The sequence below is a fragment of the Meleagris gallopavo genome, chromosome 1, assembly GCF_905368555.1.
Source record: "Meleagris gallopavo chromosome 1, MGAL_WU_HG_1.1, whole genome shotgun sequence".
Classification (NCBI taxonomy): domain Eukaryota; kingdom Metazoa; phylum Chordata; class Aves; order Galliformes; family Phasianidae; genus Meleagris; species Meleagris gallopavo.
In genome coordinates this window covers 119,879,685-119,904,025 of record NC_139404.1, presented here as the reverse complement: position 1 = coordinate 119,904,025, position 24,341 = coordinate 119,879,685, and the positions used below count along the sequence as shown (strand labels likewise).

At 42.0% G+C, this 24,341-nt stretch overlaps 1 protein-coding gene across 1 annotated transcript; it reads right to left on the bottom strand.

Annotated features, from left to right (window-relative positions):
- Positions 1-683: 683 nt before the first annotated feature.
- Positions 684-22,767, bottom strand: ACE2 (angiotensin converting enzyme 2). Its single transcript, XM_085211698.1, has 18 exons — positions 22,473-22,767; positions 20,096-20,254; positions 18,196-18,289; positions 17,456-17,599; positions 16,899-17,011; positions 16,104-16,212; positions 15,292-15,389; positions 13,700-13,869; positions 12,601-12,827; positions 11,842-11,986; positions 10,138-10,236; positions 9,353-9,475; positions 8,797-8,969; positions 8,054-8,112; positions 4,504-4,604; positions 3,438-3,554; positions 2,064-2,258; positions 684-1,456 (listed from the first exon to the last, which is right to left on the bottom strand). The coding sequence occupies exons 1-18, from the start codon at positions 22,653-22,655 to the stop codon at positions 1,339-1,341; spliced, it is 2,427 nt and encodes an 808-aa protein (XP_085067824.1). The 5' UTR covers positions 22,656-22,767; the 3' UTR covers positions 684-1,338.
- Positions 22,768-24,341: the final 1,574 nt, after the last annotated feature.

Here is a 24,341-nt window from a genome sequence, read left to right as displayed (position 1 = left end):
CCCAGGACAAGAGACAAAGTCATGATATGCTACTTGATAAAATACTACAGGGGATTCATTTATCTAACTTCAAGCATATGAATTAGGCATTCAATGTAGAAATCAGCGCTTTTTGAAGTTCCTGATAGAGGCAGTGAAAGTAAGGTGAAGGTGTCTTTTTTCTTGGTTGCCTTCTTCATGCATTTTGGAAGCTCTTAACTTTGTAACAATGCAAAATGATGAAATGTAGAAACTCTTCCATGAAGTAGAGTTCTTATTTTCTGCCCAGCTCCAGGCCTGGTTTCTCCTACTTTTGTATATATTTGCATATATGAGCATATGTCTGCACATGCATACATACATTTTTAAAAAATATACTCCCAAAACTATTATATAAAATTATGTGACAGCATTTCATGACCCTTTTGGGTCCCTTCCAATTCAAGATATCCTATACTGCTATTATATCTGTGAAATACTCATTTGTAATAATAATTACACTGTAGTGCAAATAATAATGAATTATAATATACTGTAAATATAGTAAATTTACTATAGTAATAGTATCTATGTAATTGTACAATTTATATTTGTAATATGCCATATTTGTAATGCAGTATTTGGTATCATGGAGGCAATAGCAGACTTCCTAATCATTTAGTATAAAGGAAATTTATTTCATGTTTCAATGCAAACATAACACAGATTATTTATATATTTATTTATTTATGAGGGAACGTACACTATTTGGCTTTTACAGTACTTACCCAGCAACTAGTTAAAAAAAATAACTTACGTTACAGCCTCTTAACAAAGTTCCAGTGCTTGCTAGTCATCATTCAGCATGCATTATACGTTGACACAGATTCCTGAAGGTGCAAAAACTGCTCTTAATTCATACCAAACTGAGTTCATCACCAAGATTCTTCTGGTGGCCATTTTTTTTTTCTCTTGTCTGTTAGATAGACTTCTGAGCTCTTCATCTGGCAAGATATTCCTCAGGGGCATCACAAGTATGTGAGTTACTCTCATCTGTCTTCAGCTATATGCAACTCTATACTTCAAGATTTTCTATCTCATTACAGAGGAAACAAAGATAAATGGGATGTAGCACACCTATGAAAAGTAGCACAGATAGTGTGTACTATCATGAAAACAATTCATAGAAAAGCCACAGGACATGAAGGTCTTGCATTTTTGCATGTTTTCTAGTTACCACATAAGCAGCAGATTAAATAACCATTGCCCACCCAAAGTCATTGTGTCTGACGACATCCATAGTTTTTTGGTCCTTGCTAGACACCACTCTTACAAGTGAAATGAAAAACAAAACAAAACAAAAACAAGCTAGCATGTCTTCTAAAAGGATGTTTGTGTCTCTTCAGATAGCTCAAAACCCTTGTTGCTTCTTCCATCTTCATCGTAAGGGTTCACTTCACAGTTTGATCCTGCTTCATTTGCTCTTTCTCTTGCTTTCCTGTAAGGAAAATTGTTTTTATATTACAAGCCCTTGTGCTGCTCAAGTCCTTCCGGATTCACAGAATAGGCTATTGTAAATAATACAATTCTTAACTGGGTATATTTATACCAAAAGTGATTTTGTGTTTGTTTTAAGGGGAACTCTAGCAAGCCAACTTACATTCTCAGAAATCCCATTAACAGAGACATAAAAAAACAACTCAAATACACTGGTGTTGATGCAATAAGTTTTAAAAGAAATGGCATCCCTGGTAAACCTCCAAAATCTCTGAAGACTGCAGGTGCTGACAAATGTGGGCAGACCCTTCTGTTGAAGCAGGCACCGTGCCCCAAGCAGGCTCTTCACGAGCCTTGCACCAGGGCTGGCAGAAGAATGACAACGCCACAGCTCTCCAGCCACGGCATGCTTAGCTGCCATGGTTAACGTGCTGATGAAAAGGAACTTGCAAAAGCTGCCAAAGGCTATCATGTTTATCAGGGAGTTGAACCTTTAGCCATCACAACTGATGGGAAGGAGAGGGCTCATCATCTGTAAGCACCCTGATGCTTTAGCCATGGGGTCTTCTCCCAGCAGCCATTATCATAGTATAAAAAATAACACTCACTTTCTTCTATCTCTCTGACCAGTGATGATCAAGACAATAACTCCAATGACAATCAGACTCATGACCACCCCAAACAGAATTAACCAGATGGTGACTGGTGGTTCGTAAGGCGTGGCCAGGGTTGGTACTATGCCCTCAAACTCCAGCGTGTTGTCATCCAGTCTGAAAGCCTCACTGATTCGTCCCCGAGACATCCTGTCATCAAGAGCACATTAAAAGTTTATTTGAAGGAAATAAACATTTTTCAGTTCCTTTGTAATTCTCCAGAATGCTAAGCTCCCACTGAACTGATCAGCTGATTGCAGGTGGTACTGCTAAGCCCTGCACTCCCTCTGTCACAGCTTGGTGGATAACAAACATGATAACTTAAGCCCTTAACCCACTGCAGCTTAAGTAACATGTTCAGACACTGCCTAAGCTCTTAAAACCAGATCGAACAGCTTATCAAAATGAGGCAAGCAGCTTTCTAATCTCATTCTTTATTTGTGCTTTGCTTCTCATTCTCTTTACCCATAACTAACTCCGTTATATGACAGAAAATCACTGCCTTGCCTTACCTATTTCCATCCTATAGCCTTCCACAACCAGGATCCAGGATATTTCTTGCCCTGAACACTTTCCCCATTGTCTTTGTCTTTTCTTGAACCTCTGCTTCTTCCAGTTCAACCTGGACAATACTTCCCTGGTTGTACTCTCCCTTGATTCACTGCTTCCTCTAAATATTTTTTCAATGCCATCTTATATTGTTGCTACTTTTAGATTTGTGCCCTATCCTTTTCCCCTTGTATTTTATCCACGAACAGCTGCAGTCTTGCAGTTTTACTTATCATTTTTACAGCAGTGACTTACAGTGGTGTCAAACTGTGCTATAAAAGAGCTGTTCATTGACCCATAAGTGGGAACAAGCTCCTACTCTGACCTCTTCATTTCTCTCTGATCAAATACATTTGGCTTTCTTTCTAATGCGTCATTTTAGTCCTTGCTAACAATAAACTTTGCACTGATTTTTCAATAACAAGAGGAAAAAACGTTCATGCACTTGTGCATGCAGATACCATTACCATGCCCCATTATTTCAGAATATAGGATAGTTCCCGTTAGAAATTGAGCAATGACATTTCCTGGCAAAGTATGATGCAATTAGGTGTGTTATGGCAGTTTTACAAGCCCCTTGAAGCATTTTACATTGGCTTCTGTCCAAGATACCATCATATATAGACGGATTGTTTTTCTTCTGTCATAACAGTTTCTCTCATCCTAATATTTCCATGCAAACTGCAGAACTGAATTTCTTATCTCACTTTCTATTTCATCAGGCTTAAGCTTTGTTTTTCCTTCCACACATTTTTTTTTCCCCAGAAATGAAAATCTCACCTGATGGCACTTTCCACGTCAGCTCTGGGCACGATATCACTGACATTACCTGGCATGCTGACTGTAAGGTAGAAGGAGACCCTTTGCGTTTCTTCCCCAACATGAATGTCTGTAACCCTGATTGAGAAACAGAAGATAAAGGTTTCTCCACTTGAGAGATGGCATTATCTTTAAATTCAGGTAAGGGAATGGTTGCATTAGACAGGCAATACTGATCTGTGCTGAGTGAAGGCTTCCTAGTGAACTCAGTTTGGAATCGAAAACAATTATACTGTTATAATTTCATTTTCTATGTGCTAAGAAGTACCTTTAGATGGAAAGAGTCTGCTCCATACCTGGTACAATCCTTGGCATTATTTCCCAAAGCACATCATCAGCTACAGAACAAGAAAGTTTGGACCTCTTGAGTGTTTGGGATGGGTCTTGTAAGTGAGGTGATGTATGGAACACCAAGTGTAAAAAAATCTCATTTTCTGCTAGGTATAGATCCTAGAAATTACATGATTAATGTTCTTTACAGTAATACCAAATTGTTTAAGTAGATAGCACCTGAAAGTTTTTCAGGAGACTAAGAAAAAAGATATTTTGTCTTACTAAAATCAGCCTCAGATTATAGATTTTAGGTTTGTAAGCAAACCCAGATAAGATTCATAAGTCTGCACAGATTTCTAATGCATTATGTTCAACAAGCTTATCTTTCCTTGGCCCAAAGCTTCTCAGATATACAATATCATAAATATATATTGTTGGATTTTTTTCCTAATCAGTATCTCGTCTGTGATATTCCTATATCTGCACTGTTTAGAAATTCTCAAGGCTCACTTCTCCATCTGATAAGCAGCCTAACTTCAGCACATGCTTCTGAACTTCAGTCTTCTCAGGAAGAGAAGGAACGGCATGTAACAAAGCAACACCTTGCCTTTTGCAACCAGCTGATGTCTAACATTGTTGTTATCACCTTTCCTCTTTGTATTCAACAGAAATAATAATTAATTTCACCAACTCATACTGCTAGCAAGCCAGAAGCAATACAGACATAGCCAGCAGGGGTAAGAAAACCACTTACTGGAAGTCAACATTTTGTTTCTTCACCTCTGCAAAGTATTTCCTCATGGCATAGGCAATGGATGACTTGAACAAGAAAAGCTCATTTGCATCCCACACATACTGCAAAGACAGAACAAGAGATCATCAGAGGTGATAGCTGTACGGCAAATTAGAAATAGTAAATATAATGCTTGGCATGCACTTCTGTTTTATTTATTTGTGTCATGACAGCATTGCAGGAAGCTACTGAAACATTTTAGCTCCATTAATCTGGGCATTTTGCAGAAGAATAACCAAGAAGGCATGCCCCACTGCTACACGCTCCATCACACCTCTGCAATTCCTGGTAGCTCCATGTGGGGTGCTGAAGCTGTTGCAGCCCAAGGCATCGCCCTGGGGCTAACCAATAATTATTGTGCATCTGAGTTGAAGTCTAATGATTTTTTTTGTCCCTCGACAGTCTGGATTTGATTACATTGCAGGAATGTCTATAAACACTGTCGTTAATAGTTTTACACCATTCATAATATGTTCTTGTGTGATAGAAAGGTATGCTAGAAGCCAGCTTTGCTGTAACGCTGGTTTATAGAACCCAGGCACATCCTCCCTCCCTGCCCCCTGCCGGCACAGAATGAGGACAGAGGAACACAGAGGAGGTGAGGACAGGAGGAGCTCACCATTGCTGCTCTGGGCTGCACTGGGCCCCATGAAAAGCAACAGTTGTTCGTTTTTTCACTTGTCCCCAACATTTAGGCTTTGTAGTTTTTGTTGTTGTCGCTGTTGTGGTTTATTTACTCATTTCTCATTTATTTATAAACTAGGAGATAATTGAGCTTGCTTCCACTAGTACCTTCTGTACTTAGCAACAAATGAAGCTGTGAGGAGTCTGGAGCACAAGTCCTATGGGGAGTGGCTGAAGGAACTGGGATTGTTCAGTCTGGAGAAGAGGAGGTTCAGGGGAGACCTTATTGCACTATACAACTCCTGAAAGGAGGTTGTGGTGAGGTGGGGGTCAGCCTCCTCTCCCATGTAACAGTGATAGGACGAGAGGGAACAGCCTCAGGTCGTGCCAGGGGAGGTTCAGGTTGGATATTAGGAAAAATTTCTTCTCAGAAAGAGTGATGAGGCAGTGGCACAGGCTGCCCAGGAAGGTGGTGGAGTCACTGTCCCTGGAGGTGTTAAGAGCAGTGTGGATGTGACTCTCAAGAACATAATTAGTAGGCATGGTGTGATGGGTTGAAGGTTGGACTAGATGGTCTGTGGTCTTTTCCAACCTTAACAATTCAGTGATTCTATGTAAAAAGTGATCACTCGCAGACTGTCCGTGGGTATCTCAAAAATCTCACCTGATGCCTATTGTTTGCCACAGAGGCTGTTTTGCTTTCAGAGTCAAACAATCTTCCTGTGTTCCCCACAGCACCCCACGAGCAGCTTCAAAGGCAATGCACACCGGGTTTCTAATTCAGAAAGAGTTTTCCATGGAAAAATGCATCTACATGCCAGCAGAATGACTGCTTTCCATTTCAACATGCCTTATGTAATGCGATCACACACATAAAAGTCACGCAGTGGGGAACTGTGAACAGATGTCTGAAGCCATGTTTGTTTTGAAATGGTGGCAAGGGATTCCCATTCATGAAATTTTTATTTTAGGTAAGATAGACAAAATGATTCAGCAAGGAACTTCTAACAGCTTCCCTGTGAGGGCACCTGTATAACACCCAGCTACAGCAAAGCTGCGAGTGTTTCTGTTTCATCAGCTACACTGGTGATGCTCTGGCTGCAGTTTTAATTTCACCAGCCTAAGAAAAATTAACAAGATAACTACAGCAGAACACACTCTGGCATAGCTGGCACAACGCTATGTGCCACAGTGCTTGATTCGACAGCAGTTTGTGCTACTGAACCTTTCCTGCTGGCGCCATCCAGGGCAGTCTCTGGGAGCTGCAGGACTACCTGAGAGAGATGTAGCTGCCCCTTATCCTCCAGTAACTCAACAAACTCAGAATGTCTTCTGTTGTTCTAATCACAGGATCATAGAATTGTTAAGGCTGGAGAACACTTGTAAGATCATCTAGTCCAACCAGCAAACAAACTCCATCGTGCCCATGAACTATGTCCCTCAGTGCCACATCCACACATCTCTTGAACACTACCCAGGACAGTGACTCCACCACTTCCTCTGATGATGACAAACACTTGCACCATATTCCCAGCTTCTGTGCGCTGTGAACCATTAAAAGGGGCAAAGTAGAAAGCTCCCAGATGAGAAGGTTTCTTCCACAATGGTGATGGGGACTAGTTTTGGGAGGAAAATTCACAGCTTGCTCATCAGAGCTTAGGAACCTACTGTCCATACAATAATTCAAATGAAGTAATCTGTATGAGATTATTTTACAGCTGCTCAATTGCACAACAAAAGCTATGATGGCAAAAGGCAGGCATAAAAATGGTATTAAGCTAAACATTAACCATAATGACTAATAAATGTGTTGTAATATGGAACCTATTCATGCCACTGATATCAGTGTTGAATTGTATCTAACTCGACTCAGTGGTCTGGGAAGCAATAAAGCACCAGTTGGACATGTGTGTGAGAGAGTGATAGAAGCAAGAGCATTAATTCCTATGAAAAATGAACCCACAGTACTGCAGCTCTGTCAATCCAATGAGCTCGGCGCACAGGTCTAAATGACCTGCTGATGACACACACATTCTTGGAAAACTGCTAACAATTTACAAGGTGTACACAGCTATCAGCATGAGTGTGTGTTCTGAAGCCTCTCAGCCTGCATCCGTGAGATTGGCATCAAGAGATATAGCTAGAAAAAGGAGCAAATTGTCAGCCAGGTGGCTGTGCTAAACAGATGGGCTAAGGCAACGCTCTACTTAAAATCTTAAAACACCATCTTTTGCTTTGCTGAGTGTGTTTGGCTGCTGTTCAGTTTTATTGGCCCACCTGGTGTCATGCAGAGGAGGCACACTGATGGGAACAAAAGCTCTTTTCTTCCTATGCTGCCCAGCACATATGGGCCCTACAGCAAGCATGCAGAGATCCAGAAGTGTTGTAGCAGGAAAACATTTGATAATATTCAGTGGAATTCAGCCTCTCTCTTTTAGCTCCATATTTAATGTGAAGTAGCTACTTGAATTTAATTTCTGAAGGCAGCTACTGCAGTCATAATGGAAGAAAATAGGATAAAGTCTTTACTTAGACACACCAGCATAGCTAGGCAAAATATAGTGGTTAAAGTACACAGTTTCTCCTGTGCTAGTCACCAGCTAAAAAATGATTGGTATCTCCACAGAATAACTCAGCCCATCCAGCAGAGATGCATTCCTTAACATGAGCGAGGCTGATCCCTGGAGAGATGCCTCCAGTTTCTCTAGATGCAGTGTGAATGACAAACTCAGACGAGACATCTTCTGTGTGATAACTCTTCATCTCTGCTGATGCCACTCTTCAGACACAAAACCAACCCAACCCTGCCTCACTTCCTGAGAGCAGCCAGCACAGCACTTCTGTTGCCTAAGCCATAGAAAGAGTGTCCCATTGCAAGTACACTTACCGCATTATCTCCCAGTGCTGCTTTCAAGCTGATGCGTACCTTGATGGCATTGTCAGAATCTGATTTAAAAAGAAACAAGGACTGTGTCAGAGCTGCAGTGACATAAAGTTACTGGGAAATGCAGGGACAGCTTGACTTTCCTTGCAGCTTCACCTGCTTTCCCAGGCGAGCTTGGTGGAATTTATCTCGTATCCCATTAGCCACCTCCACTGCCAGCATCTGCACCTGAGCCATCAGCTATGACACTGTCATGCCCTGCTTTGTAGTGGAAAGAGTATGTCCAGAGGACAGGCTTCTGGCCTTGTTCAGACATACCCTGAAGGAAATGCCTCTTTTGCTCCAATGGAAGTAATGGGCAGCTCAGATGCAGGTGCTCGTGTCTGGCATCGTGAATCCCAACAAGAGGGACAGGCTAAGGGTTACAGGTCTCTCCAGTACTGGCAGTGATTGCAAGTAAACATTGTGGATTGTTCAACACTCAGCATCATCACAACAGGATGAATTTTTTCCTCTGTCTCTTCCTTTCCCTCCCCGAGTTCCTTTCTTTGAATAGCACAAGGCAGCAAACAAAAAGAAGTAATTTTTCTGTACTGGTTTGTTTTTCCATGAGTGAAACTTACTGCTCAGTGTAATCTCCCATAACCCATCTCCATACAGAGAGGAGCCTTCAAGAGCTACTCAGAGACAGGGACTTTGCTGGTGGACTAATGAACACCCTTAATTTGCCCACAAAAAGTACATACATGGTTTCCATTCTGTATTCCAGCCAATGGATCTGCCAGAATTGTTCTTTTGCAGCCAGTTAAATAAAGGCTCAAAGTAGTGGAGCAGGGGTGTAGCATTCATGTATTTTTCTCCTGTTGCACTTTCTAGTGCTTGAGTCCAGGGCTTGGATTTGCCTAATTCAAGCAATTGTCTGTGTGAAAGGAAGGAGAGGTAATATATATTATTAACATGTTCTGTTTAGACCTCTAGCAAAAAAAAAAAAAAAAAAAAACAATATAAATTTTTTTATTAACAAAAATAAATAAAATAAAAATAAATTATTTTTAATAAAATAATTTTTTAAAAATAAAATAAATAAATTATTTTCTCATTAACAGTCAATTCAACCTTTGATGTTTGCATCCTTAGCTGATATAAATTTATTCAAATTGTCAACATGAAGTGAGAAGACAAATGCTAAATTTTCAAGCAAAGTCAACTTTTGGTGTAACCTCACTGTCTCTGAAAGTTGTCAAGGTTGACTTAGGCTTTGCTATGCCCTGACTTACAAATGTAAGAAACTGGCTTTGTTACCTCAAATTCTCACCAGCTGCTGTAGAATTGGTGATGTCACATTTGTGAAGAGGGCCAATATGGTTGGCTGCCTTGCAAAGTGCCTCCTGAAACTGGAACTGATAAATTGTCCGGGTATAATACCTAAAGGAAAGCAGGGAGCAGGAAGGCACATATTTTATTAGCTGCCTGTCATGAAAAGCCCGAGCCCTCAGAGTTTAGAAAGTTCTGCAATGTCAGCTCCCTTTTATGGCTTAGGAAGCTTCACTGCAGGGAGGGAGGCAGCTAGTATTTACAGGCTGTGCTAATTATCATGTAACGATCCAATACAGAAGAAATGCCCCTGTCTACAATGATAGTTCTAGATGATCTTGGAGGTCTTTTCCAACCTTGGTGCTTCTATGATTCAATAACTCAGGAGCAAGAAAGGTTTTTAAGGCTCGTCTCTCTGCTCTGACTGAGCATCCCAAGATGAGGTGGCTGGGGCACAAATGGACATTCAGAGTCAGATGCTTCATGGACGCATGACCCAAGTGATGGTGGTACGGGGCACATTGGTTTCCAGGAGGCAGGAACATCGTAACAATGTGCTCCCAATGGAATGAGGGCTGAACAAATCTGCTCCAGTTGGCAAGAAGCCCAGCAGCTTCCTGGCCAATCGGAGACTGCTACTGAGAAGCCCATGATGTCCACAGAAAATTTCCACTGAAATCAATAGCCTTCAGTAAAACAGAGTAAGATGGCGTTGTAAGAATCTAGAGTAGATATTTTAGGTAATACATCTTATTCTGATAAGATATGTCTACCTTATGAATGAGTAATCGTTAGCTACATGAAACAGTGCAGCGGGGTCACAGTACGTCTCATCATGAGGGACTGGTTCGACAACACCAACTATTTCTCTCCTGGAGATGGAGGAAGGGAAAAAACACAGAATTTCCATTAGTAGTTAATAAGAGCATAAGTACATGATTCTGCTCTTCCCCTGTGTTGTCTAATACATATGGGCACCTCTCTTCCTTCCAAACACAAGAGGTACATACAGCTCTTGGTAACCCCTACTGCTCCACAGCTGGAGACCACAGAGAATATGCTGCTTTGAAACTGATGGCACAAGAATAGTGCTTACAGTAAGGCATGCATGCAGGGAGTAATTGGTGGTGTGAAGTATGCTACAAGTGTGTGAATTATGCTACAAAACACAAATTTCAAGCACACATCATGTCCTGGGACATCCCAAGTTTGGACACTAACACTTGCGGTTCCATGCTGGGTGAAAGCAGATAGAGACTGTACGGCCCAAAGGGTTATGACCTGCTGTCCCACCGGCCCGGAGAGGAAGCTTTTATTTTTTTTTCCTGAGAGCATGTTTCTGGATCAATACTATGGCAACAAACTCATGTCCTAATTTCTGAAAACAGTAAAAAGCTTACATGGAAATATTTTTCATAAATCAGTATGACAAGGTCTTGTTCCAGCACGGAGCTTTGCAGTGTCATTACAACAGATATGATAAGCTTCCCTGAGCAATTAGTCATTCTCCATTTCTCTGACATCTCTGCTACTTTTGAATAAATCGAAGCTGACTGATTTTTACAATAGGTCAGAAGGCTTGCTGACATCATTTTTTATCATAGAGTTTGTTTGATGATGGTGGCTTTGTTTGTATTCCTGTTAGAGAGCCATCTTCATTGTGGTGCTTGTTTGGTTTCTTTCAGTTACTCAGCTCCCATGTTAACCATCTCAGGAAATGACTCTAGCCTGAATGAAGCTACTTTTTCATCTTGAACTACAGAGTGGCGGAAACAGATTGGCTGGTGAGGCTAATACGAAGAGGCTCCTCTGCCTGCTACTTGCCAAGGAACTGTATTTTCTTAACTGAGAAAGGTAGTAGTTAGCAGGAATATGAATTCATAGGAGAGGAAATAAGCAGTCTGGGTTCTTTTGGATGATTTACATCCAAAACCACCGTAAAATGGAGAGGAAAAGCTAAAGAGAAAATTATGCTGACGTATTTGTTAGACTGAGACATGTATGCTTCTCAGGCTGGTAAGTGCAATTAACTCTACCCTCCACTTGTCCTTAAGGGGTGGGGAGCAAACCAGTGTGCTTCAGTGAGACTCAGGGAAGGGCTGTGGTCAAGCTATGAAGATGACCTGGGGCTTACATCAAGGGGACAGCAATGCTGATCCTGGAATTTGGAAGACTTCGTGCAAAGGCCACAAGTTCATCCGAGAAGCTGATGTTAGAAATGAGGAGAAAATCTGCTGGGAGGTAAGTAAGTTACCTGTGGATGAACTCAGGGCTAATGGGGATACTCTGTCTGTGACACCTCATCTGCACCACACTGGGAACTTCTACCTGGCACCCTGCTGGGCTTTGCAGAAACAGCCCAAGAAACAGATCTTAAACAGGGGGACATAGGCATCTCCATACACTGAGAAATTAGGAACAGAGGTTTCCAAAGTTATTTGCAAAAAGCTCTCGTTGCAAAAAGCTCCCAAACTTACTTCATCTCCCACCACCGCTTCGTCCATTCCTGCTTTGTAATCTCACCATTAAACACCATCCATCTCCACTTCTCCAGCATGTAAGTAAAAGGCATTGTTCCAACAATCGTTAGTGCTTGTTTGAGCAGAAAGTTGATTTCAGTTTCTGAAGAGATAGGCAGTTAAGGTAATGGTTATGGTAGCAGTTAGTATCTAATTAGGCACCTACAGTTCCTTCCCTTTATAGCTAATACTTACATATGGTTTGAGTTACAGATTTTTTCACTAAGGAAAAAGTGGAAGAAAGAATACTGCTGAAAAAACATGAGGAAAAAAATCACTTAAATTTTGTATATGATTCTGCATCTTATTTTTTTTTCACCCCTACCTTTTCAATAACCTAACCCTTAGGCATTTACATGCTATTTTCCTCCAGTGAAAAACATCCCAGGGAATTCTAGGTTGAAGATTTTAGTACATCTCCATCCTTAGAATGTAATGCTCAGAGAGGCGAAACAAACTGCATTATAGTGAGGGTTTACCTCACCTACGTTGTCCACTCAGTATTCACATAAAGGGGAACGTAAGTCTCAAGGCTTTAGTTTCACCTAATTTGCTAAATGAATACCTTGGTAGAGAAAAGCATGGCTTTATATACCAAATTTTTCAAGAAAATAGTCTTCAAGAAATAGAAAAGACTCATTGGAGGCTCATCTAGATGGGCTGTGAAGTCCCACAAGTGTTTTTAGTTAAATATATATTATTTATACATTTATTCACCTTCATCCTCTTGGAAAGTTGGCTCAAGGAGGTCGAGAGATTTCAGATGCTGTGGTGTTGCTGCGGAGAGCGACATGATTTCTCCTACTGCTTCATGGAAGCCCTCATTGGCTCCATCTCGCAACAGGAAGGGCTGCACGGAATATGCCATGTCGTACTCAATGTGCCCCATCTCATGGTGCGCTGTCAGGAAGTCATCCATTGTCACCTTGGTGCACATCTTGATCCTATGAGCCATAGAAAAGCATCTGTGGTTAGAGATTGTGCCCGGGCTGGCTGTTGCCTGAGCCCTGCCTGCATCCTGAGCAGCCCTAGTATGCTCTCTTGCAAGAGTGAGGCTTGGAGGAAAAGCCTGCAAAACAGTTTCATTGATCTGGAAATTGCACTGGGAGCATGAGAAAATGGCTGTTTTATATGAAGCATCTGCTCCCTGAAACTTGGTGATAAGCTCATGCCATGAGTCAGAGCCAGCATCCATTTCTAAGCAGGTGGTAGTGCCAAAAAACCCATGTGTCAGTCACTCCTGCTATTTCATCCTCATGCAGGAACCGCTTAATAAAGGACAGAACTCATCCCAGGAGACTTCACTGTGTGAGAATTTGCTGTCCCTCTCCTTTCCCAAGTATTAAGTAAACTGATGTTTTTTCATGAAGCTCTGGGAGTCTGCCTTCCAGTTCTGATACATCTGCTAAATACAGCTGGTGGCATCTCAAGGGTTTTCATTTGCTGCCGAGGGACCTGTGCCATTGCTGCAGAATGTGCACATGTCCATAAATCCCACTGATATAAAAAAAGAACCTACATTTATACTTACTCTTTAAGCCCACAAACATAGTCATTACCTCTCTAATTCATATAATAGTCACTGTTCTGCTCAAATTTGAGAATAGTCCTTAGATCTTTACAGGAAGAGATACACAGTAAGTTTTACAATCCCACAGGGTCTTCCTTGTCTGTCATTTTCCGTTTATCAGTCAGAGTGATGAATAAAGTGATGAATAAAGAAAAAGTGAAATCTTCAAACAGCACGGTGCATATTTAGTGTAAAAATGAATGTTTGAGGAGATGCTACGAGAAAGGGTCACAGAGAATGCAGTACCTGTAGTCATTCTTTCCCATATCCCATGCTGTAGGATGGCAGACAACCTTCCTGTTGTCGGTGGGCTCTGTGAGCATGGAATTTGTCCAGAAGCCTGCAGTCATGTTGTAAAGGCCAATAGAGACGAAAAAAGCCTCAGCGGTTTTGAATATTTTCAGTGCATCCCAGTTCTGAAACAGACAACATCACCTTTGGTCGTTTCTTCTGCATGGAGCCTGTTCTCAAATGTTGACTTAAAGTAGCACAGCTGATTTCACATTGGCCTCTCAATGACTTCAGGTCATCACCCGACTTACTGCAAATCAGGTGGCAGCGACCGCTTTTGGGCACTTTTGTAAATTCTGCTGGGAATTAGAATTCAGTGTTTTCTCCACAAACAAAGTAGGCTTCTGCAATCAGAGTTAGCAGATAGCACCTGACCCAGACAAGAGAAGCCCTAAGTAATAGATAAGGGTGTGGAGATAATTAAAGGCTCAGCAACATGCCAGGTGTGGGATCTGATTTTTCAGCCACTTCAGTGGGGGACAACTTATTGGAGGCAGTGGAGCCGTGATCATAGCAAATGTGTGAGTGGAGGGCTCAGTCAGAACTTTAAACCTGGCAAATCCATTCGTAAGAGTTGCCACTAAGATTGTAACTGAATGTCCAGAATATTTTCAAATGCCTGCAGTGACTGAGCTGAGCTTTTACAGAGATTTATGTGGCAGATGGCTAAGTTAGACACCAGTCCTAAATTAGGCACATCCACAAACAAAGATGAGCCCAGACCTCGTCCCTGCAGCTCTGTAAGCAATGCCTTCTTTCCTCACAGTGGTGCTTCACAATATGTAAATTTAAGACTACAGGGGTTGCAGTGCTAGAAAATATGGATGAGATTGATGCATACTGCTTATGAATCAAATTTAGCTATCCACACTTGCCAGTATAACATTTGAATGGAGCAGTTCCTATTTGTGGAAGGTAGATATCAGGTGAATGACCACATTTCAAAAATGACATTCCATTCAACTCCCTCTTTTTTTATAAAAGTAGTAGGGTTCAGTACAGAGAGTTACCTTCACCCGTGTTCTCAGTCTTGCAAGAGTCATGGTTGTTAACGCTGCACAACTCAAATACAGACCTTATGGTGCTATGCAGTTATCAAAAGATAAGAGGTAGGTAGCATTTCTGTTTCCTAGCTGCGCCCAAATAAACAGGACTGGCAAAAAAATCCTGTGATACAGAAATTATTTGATTATGGTAATAGTTTGCAAAGCTCATATTTGATACCAGCCAGCTCCGTGAGTCCTACAATATTTATATTTACAAAATGTATCTCTTAATGGATAAGTATCTCAGGAAATAGACTCGGAGCTTAGATTAAGCCAGGTCAAAGAGACTAGAGAACAAAGAGAGGACAACAGTTAAGGGAAAAGGTACAGTAGGAAATGAATGAACACATTAAGGTGAAGAGCAGAAAGCAATCCTTTGCTAATGGTGTGACTGCCTTAGGACAGCTTTGGTTTTCTAGAGTGGCTGAAATGTGTGTAACTTTTACTCCATCTAAATTCATAACATAACACATATTGAATAAAGTCTTCATCATGTCTCACCTTTTGAACCATAGCCGAAGTTACATCAATGTTTGGTTTGTCTGGATAGGGAACGGTCAAGTTATACAGATTTGTCCAAAATCTACCCCACATATCACCTTCAAAAGAGAAAAAAACATAGAAGAACTTTACATACTGGTGCATTATTCAAAGCTGTCAGATAATTCTATAAATTGGTCAGTATTATAAACAGGAATGCTTATATGCCTACACGGGTTTGACCCAGAGGGGAGTAGCACTGGGAAGTCACAAATATGTCAAAGTCCAATCAACAATCTTTTATTCTTCCAAATTAGCCATTCAGTGAGTGTACATTGAGTGAGAATACAGTTCCAGGACTGATTGTCCTCCTAAAGGACTGCTCAAAACTGAACACCCATGTTGCTCGCCCATGTCATTGCCACTGTTGTGCTTGTATACATTACAGTTAGAGAAGCTTGATGTTGCATGCTTTGAAAGCAAAATCATGAAACACCGAAGCTAAGGACAAGATTTGAAAGGAAAAAAAAATAAACCTCTCTGGAAGTCTCAAATGCTGCCAAGAGGAGGGAAATGTCCCAGTGCAGTGCTGGAGTTTCAAGTTGGGTTCCCACAGCTCCAGCAGGTATGGAGACATTTGCCTTCCCATATGCCCCTGTTGCTGAACACCTGTGCCATCTCTGCCAGGGGCATCTCATTTCTCCTCTCCCATTCTCTTATGTGTACCCTGTTTGTTAATATTAAACAGGCAGATTACTCTGTTCCCATGTGCCTTGAAGGTGTTCATCCCACATACAAGGTCAGGCTTGTGCGAACTGGCCACGTTGTCGTACCCAGCAAATGTGCAGGGAGGCATCCAGTGGGGTTGATGAGCTCAGAGCCGTAGACTTGCTCCAAACGGTGCCTCACATAGGCATGCAGCTGCTGGTACAGAGGTTTTATCTGGAGGCAGGAGAGAAGGAGGAAGTAAATTAATTTTTCTTGGCTCTAGCCAACTTGTCCCTCCTGAACAGAGATCCTCAAAGGTATTTGATAGAATTTCCCCTACAGGTAAATGCACACCATGCTTGTGGCTGAGCTTTGTCCTCACCTTAGAGCTTAAGCACCAAGGCCATATTCTAGCCCCAGATGTCCTGCTCAACTATTAGTAAGGGAGCATTTCTAGTTTTAGACATGGAGTAACTAGGCTGCTATTTACCCTCACAGGGTCTACTTGGAAGCAAGATAAGGATCTAAAGCCTTTGGCAAGGCACAACCTGTGGGACCAAACTGCACCATCCCCATGTGGCAACTGTTTGGGGACTGTGGGAAGGGGCATCCTTCAGAATTCCTTTTAGAGTCTGGTACAAAGTCTTTGCACTGAGAAGATCAAGAAGAAAAGGGCACTCCAGAAAAGGATACAAAACGTATATGCTCTCTGCTTCTTTCTTTTGGACTTGTCTTTGAATGGCTGCAGAGGTAAAAATGCCATTGATGACCCCCAACAGCTGTTCAACTCCGTGTAGACTAAGACTGGCTAGTCTAGAGCAGGTCTATATTCTTCCTTCACAACATCAGCACACGACCCTACGATATACCATAACAAAATACAGCCCAAGAGCCCCACGAGAGATTTTCCCTTCCCTTACCTGCTCAAATGTCTTCTCCACATCTTGAACCAGCTGGTCACGGCTGTATTTATACTCTTCTGGATAATCTGTTTCATAATTTGCTCTCCAGTAGTCTCCATAGTCAGAATAATCTGAAAAGCAGGAGGTATCACCCCAGGACACAGCACAAAATATAGCTCAGCTACCAGCAGAAGTGCAGCTCCCTGTTGACCCCATGCAGACCAACAACAGCCTTTCCCCTAGTAACACTAGGTTGGAAATTCAGCCTGCCCTCAAAGCACAACAGCGCAGTTCTGGGGAAGGCAGTATCTATGGAAGAGCAATATTAAAAGTATCAACAAAGACATCCCCCTTGTGTTTCAGGCTGGCAACATAATTCTGATCTGCTCTTTGGCACATGTCTGCACTGCATTTTATTTTGCATCGCGCACACTGAGAGCAAATATGTACAAAAAACCCATTATCAATGTGTAAAATGATCTGGTTTGTAAATTCTGTGAAAATTGTGCAAGATTAAGGTCAAGAGAAGCCAGGAAAAAAAAAAAAAAAAAAAAAAGAAAGAAAATGCAACTCACTATTAAGCCTTGCAGCCTCATTTTTAAGTTCAACATACTCTTCATATAATGGTCTCATCATCCTGCCAATATCAGCTCTCCAGCCTTCCCAGGCCCACAGTCGCTCATGATAATCTATGCTATTGGCCATAATATCATCCAGACCTGTCAGAATAACAACAAAAAAAATAAGTACCCGGCCTTGAAAAAGCAGAATCTCTTTATTTTTTTTTCACAGCAGGCAAATGAGCCAAAGCAAAAGAAATACCATGAGCTGAGATATGTGTTTGATATATTAAAAAATCCCGTTATTTTATTGCATCCTTTTTGACAATTTCATGTGGATGATCATCATGTGGACGTAAGATTTTTCCTTTCTTATCTTTAAGAGATATAGAACAGACTATGAGTCAGTTAAATCAGCCATACTCTCCCCCCGCTTCCCCTTGACTTGGCAGTGTTCTTGGGACTGGCCTCTCTCTGCTGCCATCCTTCTTTTGATGCAGCCCAGGATGCAGTTGGACTTTTGGGCTGCAAGAGCACACTGCTGGCTCATGTCCAGCTTTTCGTTCATCAAGATCCCCAAGGTCCCTGAACTGCAAGCTGCAATGAAACTTTGACTAAGTTTTAGATAGCAGGATATAACTATGGGTATATCTGGGAAAACTGTTTTCTCACAATTAGGAGGCTCTCATGGATTCCCCTCACTTTTTGAACTCACACTACAAAGGGCACCATAGGGACACTTGTTAATGCCACACCTGGCTCCAGCACCAAACAGTCGAACGGTTCAGTGGCTTTGCAGACGATCCCAGTGCTGTAGATGGTGCTCATTGAGTTCATCACAGAGTTCAGCTGCAAATTAGATGTGAGATATCCCATTAGAAACACACTCTGTGCAAAATAACAGTCAGTTATGCTGATTCCTTAAGAGCTCTATTCAACACTTCACACACCAGCTTAACATTTCAGCCTATATCTAAGCTCAGTAGAGATTAATGAAAAAACTTGCCTGAACACATTATTAAAGCAGGGCCTAACTGGAAGAGACAGATAATTTCTTGAATATATGATGTAATCTACAGGTCTTTAATATCCATTCAGCAGAGCTCTGCATTTAATGAACTTGAACTGTCAATAGACACATGCAATAAAGCAATAAAGTTTAGCAACACACTCCCATGAACATGGATCTATCTGTAGCCTCCTCATGGTTTGAAGCAACAGCAAGAAAGCCCCTTCTATGCAGGCAGCCAGGCTGAGCTCATCGCATCACATCCGCATACACACTGGCTCAAAGCCCACCATTGAGAAGCTGCTGCCCAGATTTTGCATCAGCTGAAGGCCAGATGCATCTGGAATCATGGAATCATTCAGCTCAGAAGCTGTGCTCCACAGCTTGATCCATTTTTATTTATTTATTAATGTTTTCAAGTTTTTGTGTCTCATGAAAAACACATGCTACCTTTAGCTTTTCCTTTAGGACTAGTTTTTTCCTCCATTTGAGTTTTAAACCAGAACCATTTAGAGCTGTCAGTGAGAGGAGTCATTAATGACTAGCTCCAACTTTATCACAGTCAGCATTAAAATGAATGAGGATCCCAAGAAATTTTTGTGTCAGTGAAAAATATTTAAAGAATACAGAATCCTATCAGACTGCAGAAAGTCACTTTTCATGCAAAAATCAATCATTTCAGCCAAAAGACTATTTATCTAGGAACCTGGATGTGTCTAAATGTAGACGATACTGAAGAAAATACCTCCTCAAGAGAGACAGCACTACTATTAGTGCACTGCTGTGCTCTAAAATAAATACATATTTCTATGAATCTTCAGCATCCCCAGCAAGGCAATCTGTCTTTCCAGAGACACATCTCATTTGGAGAAAGCCCAGCCAGTCTGCACATTACATGCATTGTGGCTAACTGTGCTGATCTTAGCCAAAAAATCTCAGTATGCTTCCATAGAACCACAGAACATAGCACAGAACCCCAAGTCAGAAGGGACCCACAAGGATCATCAAGTCCAACTTCTCACTCCTCAATAAGGAGGACCATAGGATTCCCTATCTCAATGTTATCTTACAGTGTGATCTTCAGCCATAAAGTGCCAACTCAACCCTTGAGTGGGTTATAGATTCCTTTTGAGTCTGTGGAGCTCACTGCATTGTTCACTGCAATTCCACATACAGTTGCTATCATAAACATGCATTTTATGTGAATGCGTCAGTGAAAATTCAAACCTCATTCTAAATCTTGCTAAATGTTGGCCTTAGCATCTTGCTGAAGAAAGGCTCTTTCTGCCTCCACCTTCCTGATTCACTGAGCGTCCTTTCACCCACCTCCTTCTGCTTATTACCCTCGCTAGCACATAGCTGCGCACTCAGCACAGGTCCTCCTTTCCCATATGACTAATCTGGCCACTTGTGCAAGGGCAACTCTGAGGCGGGTGCAAGTTTGCAATTTATTGCATGGATAACATGACAAACTGCTGACATGAGTGGGAAGCAACTTCTAAGCCAGACACCCCTTGTATTTCTAAGGTCACCTGGTGCAGGTACGTGCTCCTGTAAAAAGCACAATCCCAAGCCAGGCAGGGTGGTGACAACTCCATACCCTTGCTCATGTAGCACAAATGAGCTACGCTCAGCAACTTTCTTACCCTGCTGTATTTTTCCGGTGACAGCACAGAGGATCCCCTGTCTTGCAGAGACTGGATCTGGAGCCTGGTGGCAGCATCCTGGATGTCAGCTAGTGAGAAGCGGCTAGCGTTCCTGGAGGCCTCCTCATAAAATGCTGCCCACTTGGCGCCCGCCTCACTCTGCAAGGGGTTCAAACAAATACTGTGTCACTCCATTGAGAGTGCAGCAGGTTGGAAGGGACCTCAAAGCCCACCCACCCCCAACCCCTGCAGTGGGCAGGGCTTTCCCCCACCAGCTCAGGCTGCCCAGGGCCCCATCCAACCTGGCCTTAGCGCCTCCAGGGATGGGGCACCACAGCTTCTATGGGCAGCCTGTGTCAATTGCAATTACATATGCATGAAATTCCAAATGTCAGTGCATGAAGCAACAACCATATGAATATTACTTAGTCTTGAAGCCATCTTCAAAAGATCCCTCTTCTTTTTTTTTTTTCATCCTTTTTCAAATATGTTTGTACAGGAAGATTAGCACATCAGCACCTGTCCAAAATGGCATCAAGAGCAGATTTTTTTTAATTAACCTCAGCCCTTGAGATAGTTTAATTAATTGTGCACATGACAACTTCCTGGCTGTGGAGAGGGTGCTTGTAAAATCTGTTACATCTTGCAGCTGAAGGATGCAATAAATGCACAATGAGACCAAGGCTTTCTTGAGGGCTGTGACCAGGTTGTTCAGCCCTGTGCTTCAGGGCAGCAACAGACATAAGATACCCACACAGCCCCTGGCAATCTTTCCAAACACTCCTCCTTCACAAGAGCAAAGCAAACAGGTCTGCCCTTTTCTCAGCAGCTTGCAAAACTGGGCAAGAACTTGATGAGGACCCAGAGGAAGACCATCGCTGTGCAAATCCCCAACTGGGGAAGGGGAGGTGTGCTAGAGGCAGCAGGGCAGGAGAGGGGCTCTGTGGTTACAGAAGCATTAAGCTTGCAGTCTGTTTTTTCCCCAATTAAAGAAACTGGTTGATAAGTCAGAGGAACAGTTATGACTTTTGTGGCCCAATTTAGAAGGAAAATGGAAGGGAAGGAGTCAAAAGGGACAGTATTCATTAACTCTGCTCCTCCCACACAGAGGGAGGATGGGAAGCAGTGAGTTTATTATCAGCACTACCAAAGAGATCAAGTGAGAGAAAATTTCCCCTCTGAGCACTGGACTAATTGGTTCTTATTGCTGGTATCTCCTCACGTATTTTATTACCATCTCATTAATGCTGAAAGTGCTATACGGGTCTTTCATTTTACGTGTTTGGAAACATTACAGTTTAAGTACCTGGTGCCTTGGAAAGCATTCCAGATTGACAATGATTAGCCATTAGGATTTCTTCCAGTAACCGGTCTCTTTGCTTTAATTAAGAAATACTATAATTAAACCATGTTTTAATTAAGCTGTAAGACAAAGTGGAAGGCTTATGCCATTGCACCAAAGTAGACATAGGATATTCAGCTTCATTTTTATGCTCTGAACTGTTTTTCTCTAAGACTTGAGTTAACCTTAAAAGGCACGTAGCTACAAATCTCTAGGTGCTTCTTTTCATTTTTAATGGCTCCAAGGTTATGAGATGCTAGGCTGCAGCACGGCAGTATCAGCAACTGGTCAGAGCATGGCTGACTGCTCTTGCAAACACAAGCACTTGCCAAGAGGCCCAGTTGATTGGGGCAGCAAGATGTTGATGCTGGAAAGCAGGACAAGCTGCTTGAAATATCTTGCAAGTACAAATTCTGTGGTCCTTCCTTGAGATATAAATTCACTTTCAAATCAATGTTCTAGACCACCATACTACAAATTCCACTGTTGGTTTTTTGGAAATCTTATCTCACTTCATTTTTCCCAGTTTAATACTTCCAGCCAATCTCTTAGCAGCTAGAGTTATGAGATGAATTTGCTGGGAAGGTCTCCTAAAGTGTAAAAGATACAGAATGCTATACAAGATCATCAGCAAACATTTAACAAAACATCTGCATTCAGAAAACGTGTGGTAACCTGCTCAGAAACATCATTTTGAGTGAGCTTGGAACAGCAGTGAATGTGGAGAAAGGTCTCTCTGCATCCAGCTGATTCTGGGGCCAAGCATTCAGCACTCCCTTGTCTTTTCCCTCCTCTCACTGGAGTGACTTGACGTGATGGCTGGAAGTGAGTCCAGCCTCCAACCAACCCCGTGCAATGTGTGGGAAGCCCAGGCACCAGCCTCAGGGGCTATCAGTGGCCTGCACACTCCAGTGAAGCATTACTGTGTTAATGCAAGTCCCTAAAGTATGTCCACCTTAGTGAAACCAAAACAAACTGGAAAGCAACAACTGGATTCCCAAAACACTAGTAAAACCCAAGGAATGGAGCACTTACCATCTTCCTGGCTGTCTCCTCAGTTATGTTGGTGTTGTAGTCCCATGAGGCAAGTGAGTTTTCATAGCTGATGTCTTCTGCTCTCACATTGAACTCTGCCAGAAATGTTTGGGCTTCCTGTGTGACATCCTGAGGAGTCACAACAGCGCTCAGACCACAGAGAAGCCAGAAGTGAACCAACATATTCACGAGCAGACTGAGAACCTCTGGATGAAGTAGGTTTCCTCAGGTGAGCTTCTCTGCCTTCTTCTCATCAGCCTTTATGCATAGCAAGTGTGAACTAAAGAGGCTGAACCCAATTTTCCAGGCCTTTTATAGGTTTTATCCATTGTAGGAAAGAAAGGTAAAAGTTTTTGTAAAAAGTCAAATAAACAAAAGTCAATGATTAACTTTGGAAGAACATTATTACTCCTACCATTTTATGGCCTTCTTATAAAAGGCTTTTACTTTTAGTTAATGTTTCCCAAGTGTGCTGTCAATGATACTGCTGCTTACTTTATCTATAGCCTGCCAGTGTCTTTGGTAGCTCAGAATCTTTGAGTCCTTTAACAGGTTGGTGATAAGCTGTAAAAATATTTAGAAAACTCACTGCAACACCAAGCCATGACCTTATTTCCCAGGCAGAAAGAAATTACCAATAGCCTAACATAGGGTACCTGGTTGGATGTTCATGTCCATGTTTTAAAAGGCTTTAAAACTCATTTTCAAAATGAGTAGGTCATATAAAATTTAATTTTTAAGGTGAATTACCAGAAAGAAGCAAGGGACATAGTGGGATCATAGCCTCTGGTGTAGTGATCTAACCTTAACTATAAATCAACTGGATTTAAGTACTAAGATTACTAAGATGATTTCACTTAAATATCTAAATATCTTTGCTAATCTAGCTAGGAACTTAGTACTTACTGCAAATCAATGGGAAAATCAATGTTTGAATTCGTTCTGTAAATGCAGCTTGGGTTGAGTGTTATTGATCCAACAGTACCTCAGTACTTTGTAAATTAGCCCATTTCTGCTCAGGATAATGCAGAGGGGAGTGGGAACACATTTTGAGATGTGGCTGCAGCCACATCCATGGGGTTGTTTTCTTGTTCTCAGCAGAGCTTCTCTGAAAACATTGCAAGTCTGTTACATAGAGAAGCAGCAAGCAGCCCCTTCACTGTCAAATCCCTCCTGTCTGCACAGGGCTGAGCACAGCATGGCCTCAACTGGGCCACAACCAGCAGAGGACCCAGCAAGCAAAGCCTCAAGGGATCAGCCCACCCAGATGTTTGCTGAGAACATGGATTATTCCTGAGTTCTCCTTTTAGAGTGTTACCTTAACCTCATCTCACAGACCTTTGACAAAGAGGAACTCATTGCTTTTCTTGGGTGATTCATTCCAGTGTCTTTGCTGTCAGCTCAGTTTCTTTTCTTTTTTCTCAATATCTCTTGATATCCGTGTCCCATGCACCAAGGATAAGTGATCTCCGTCATCTGTGCAGAATCTTCCAAGAATCTTCTTTTCCCGAAAGAAAGACAACAGCATTCTTGCAGCCCTTCCTCAGTGGTCACGCTCTCTCATTGCATATTTTTCTTGCTGATGCCATTCAGACCCTCCGCAATTTGTGCTTCTTCAGAGATGATTTCCAAAACTGATCATAGCTGAAACCTTATCAGTCATCAGTACAAGGGTCACTGCCTGTGACTTACATGCTATACCTTGCTGATACACCCTTCCTTTCTGGAAACATCAGCCAAAATTAACTCATATTCAGACTGTGAGTTACTTTCTAGTAGTCCTGTTCTCTGTCCAGCCCATCCTCTTTTTCTCTCTGTACACCTGGCACTAGGGCAGCACTAATTACAGCATTTCAGATTTGGCTAAAG

Bases quoted from the DNA above. Each gene is read 5' to 3' on its own strand.
- ACE2 (XM_085211698.1), bottom strand. From the start codon at position 22,655: ATGTTGGTTCACTTCTGGCTTCTCTGTGGTCTGAGCGCTGTTGTGACT. The intron at 15,390-16,103 runs GTACGACAACGT...TCTCTTTTGAAG, and splicing joins CCTCCCTGCACATTTGCTGG to GTGATATGTGGGGTAGATTT. The intron at 4,605-8,053 runs GTAAGTGTACTT...CTGTCTTTGCAG, and splicing joins CAGCACTGGGAGATAATGCG to TATGTGTGGGATGCAAATGA.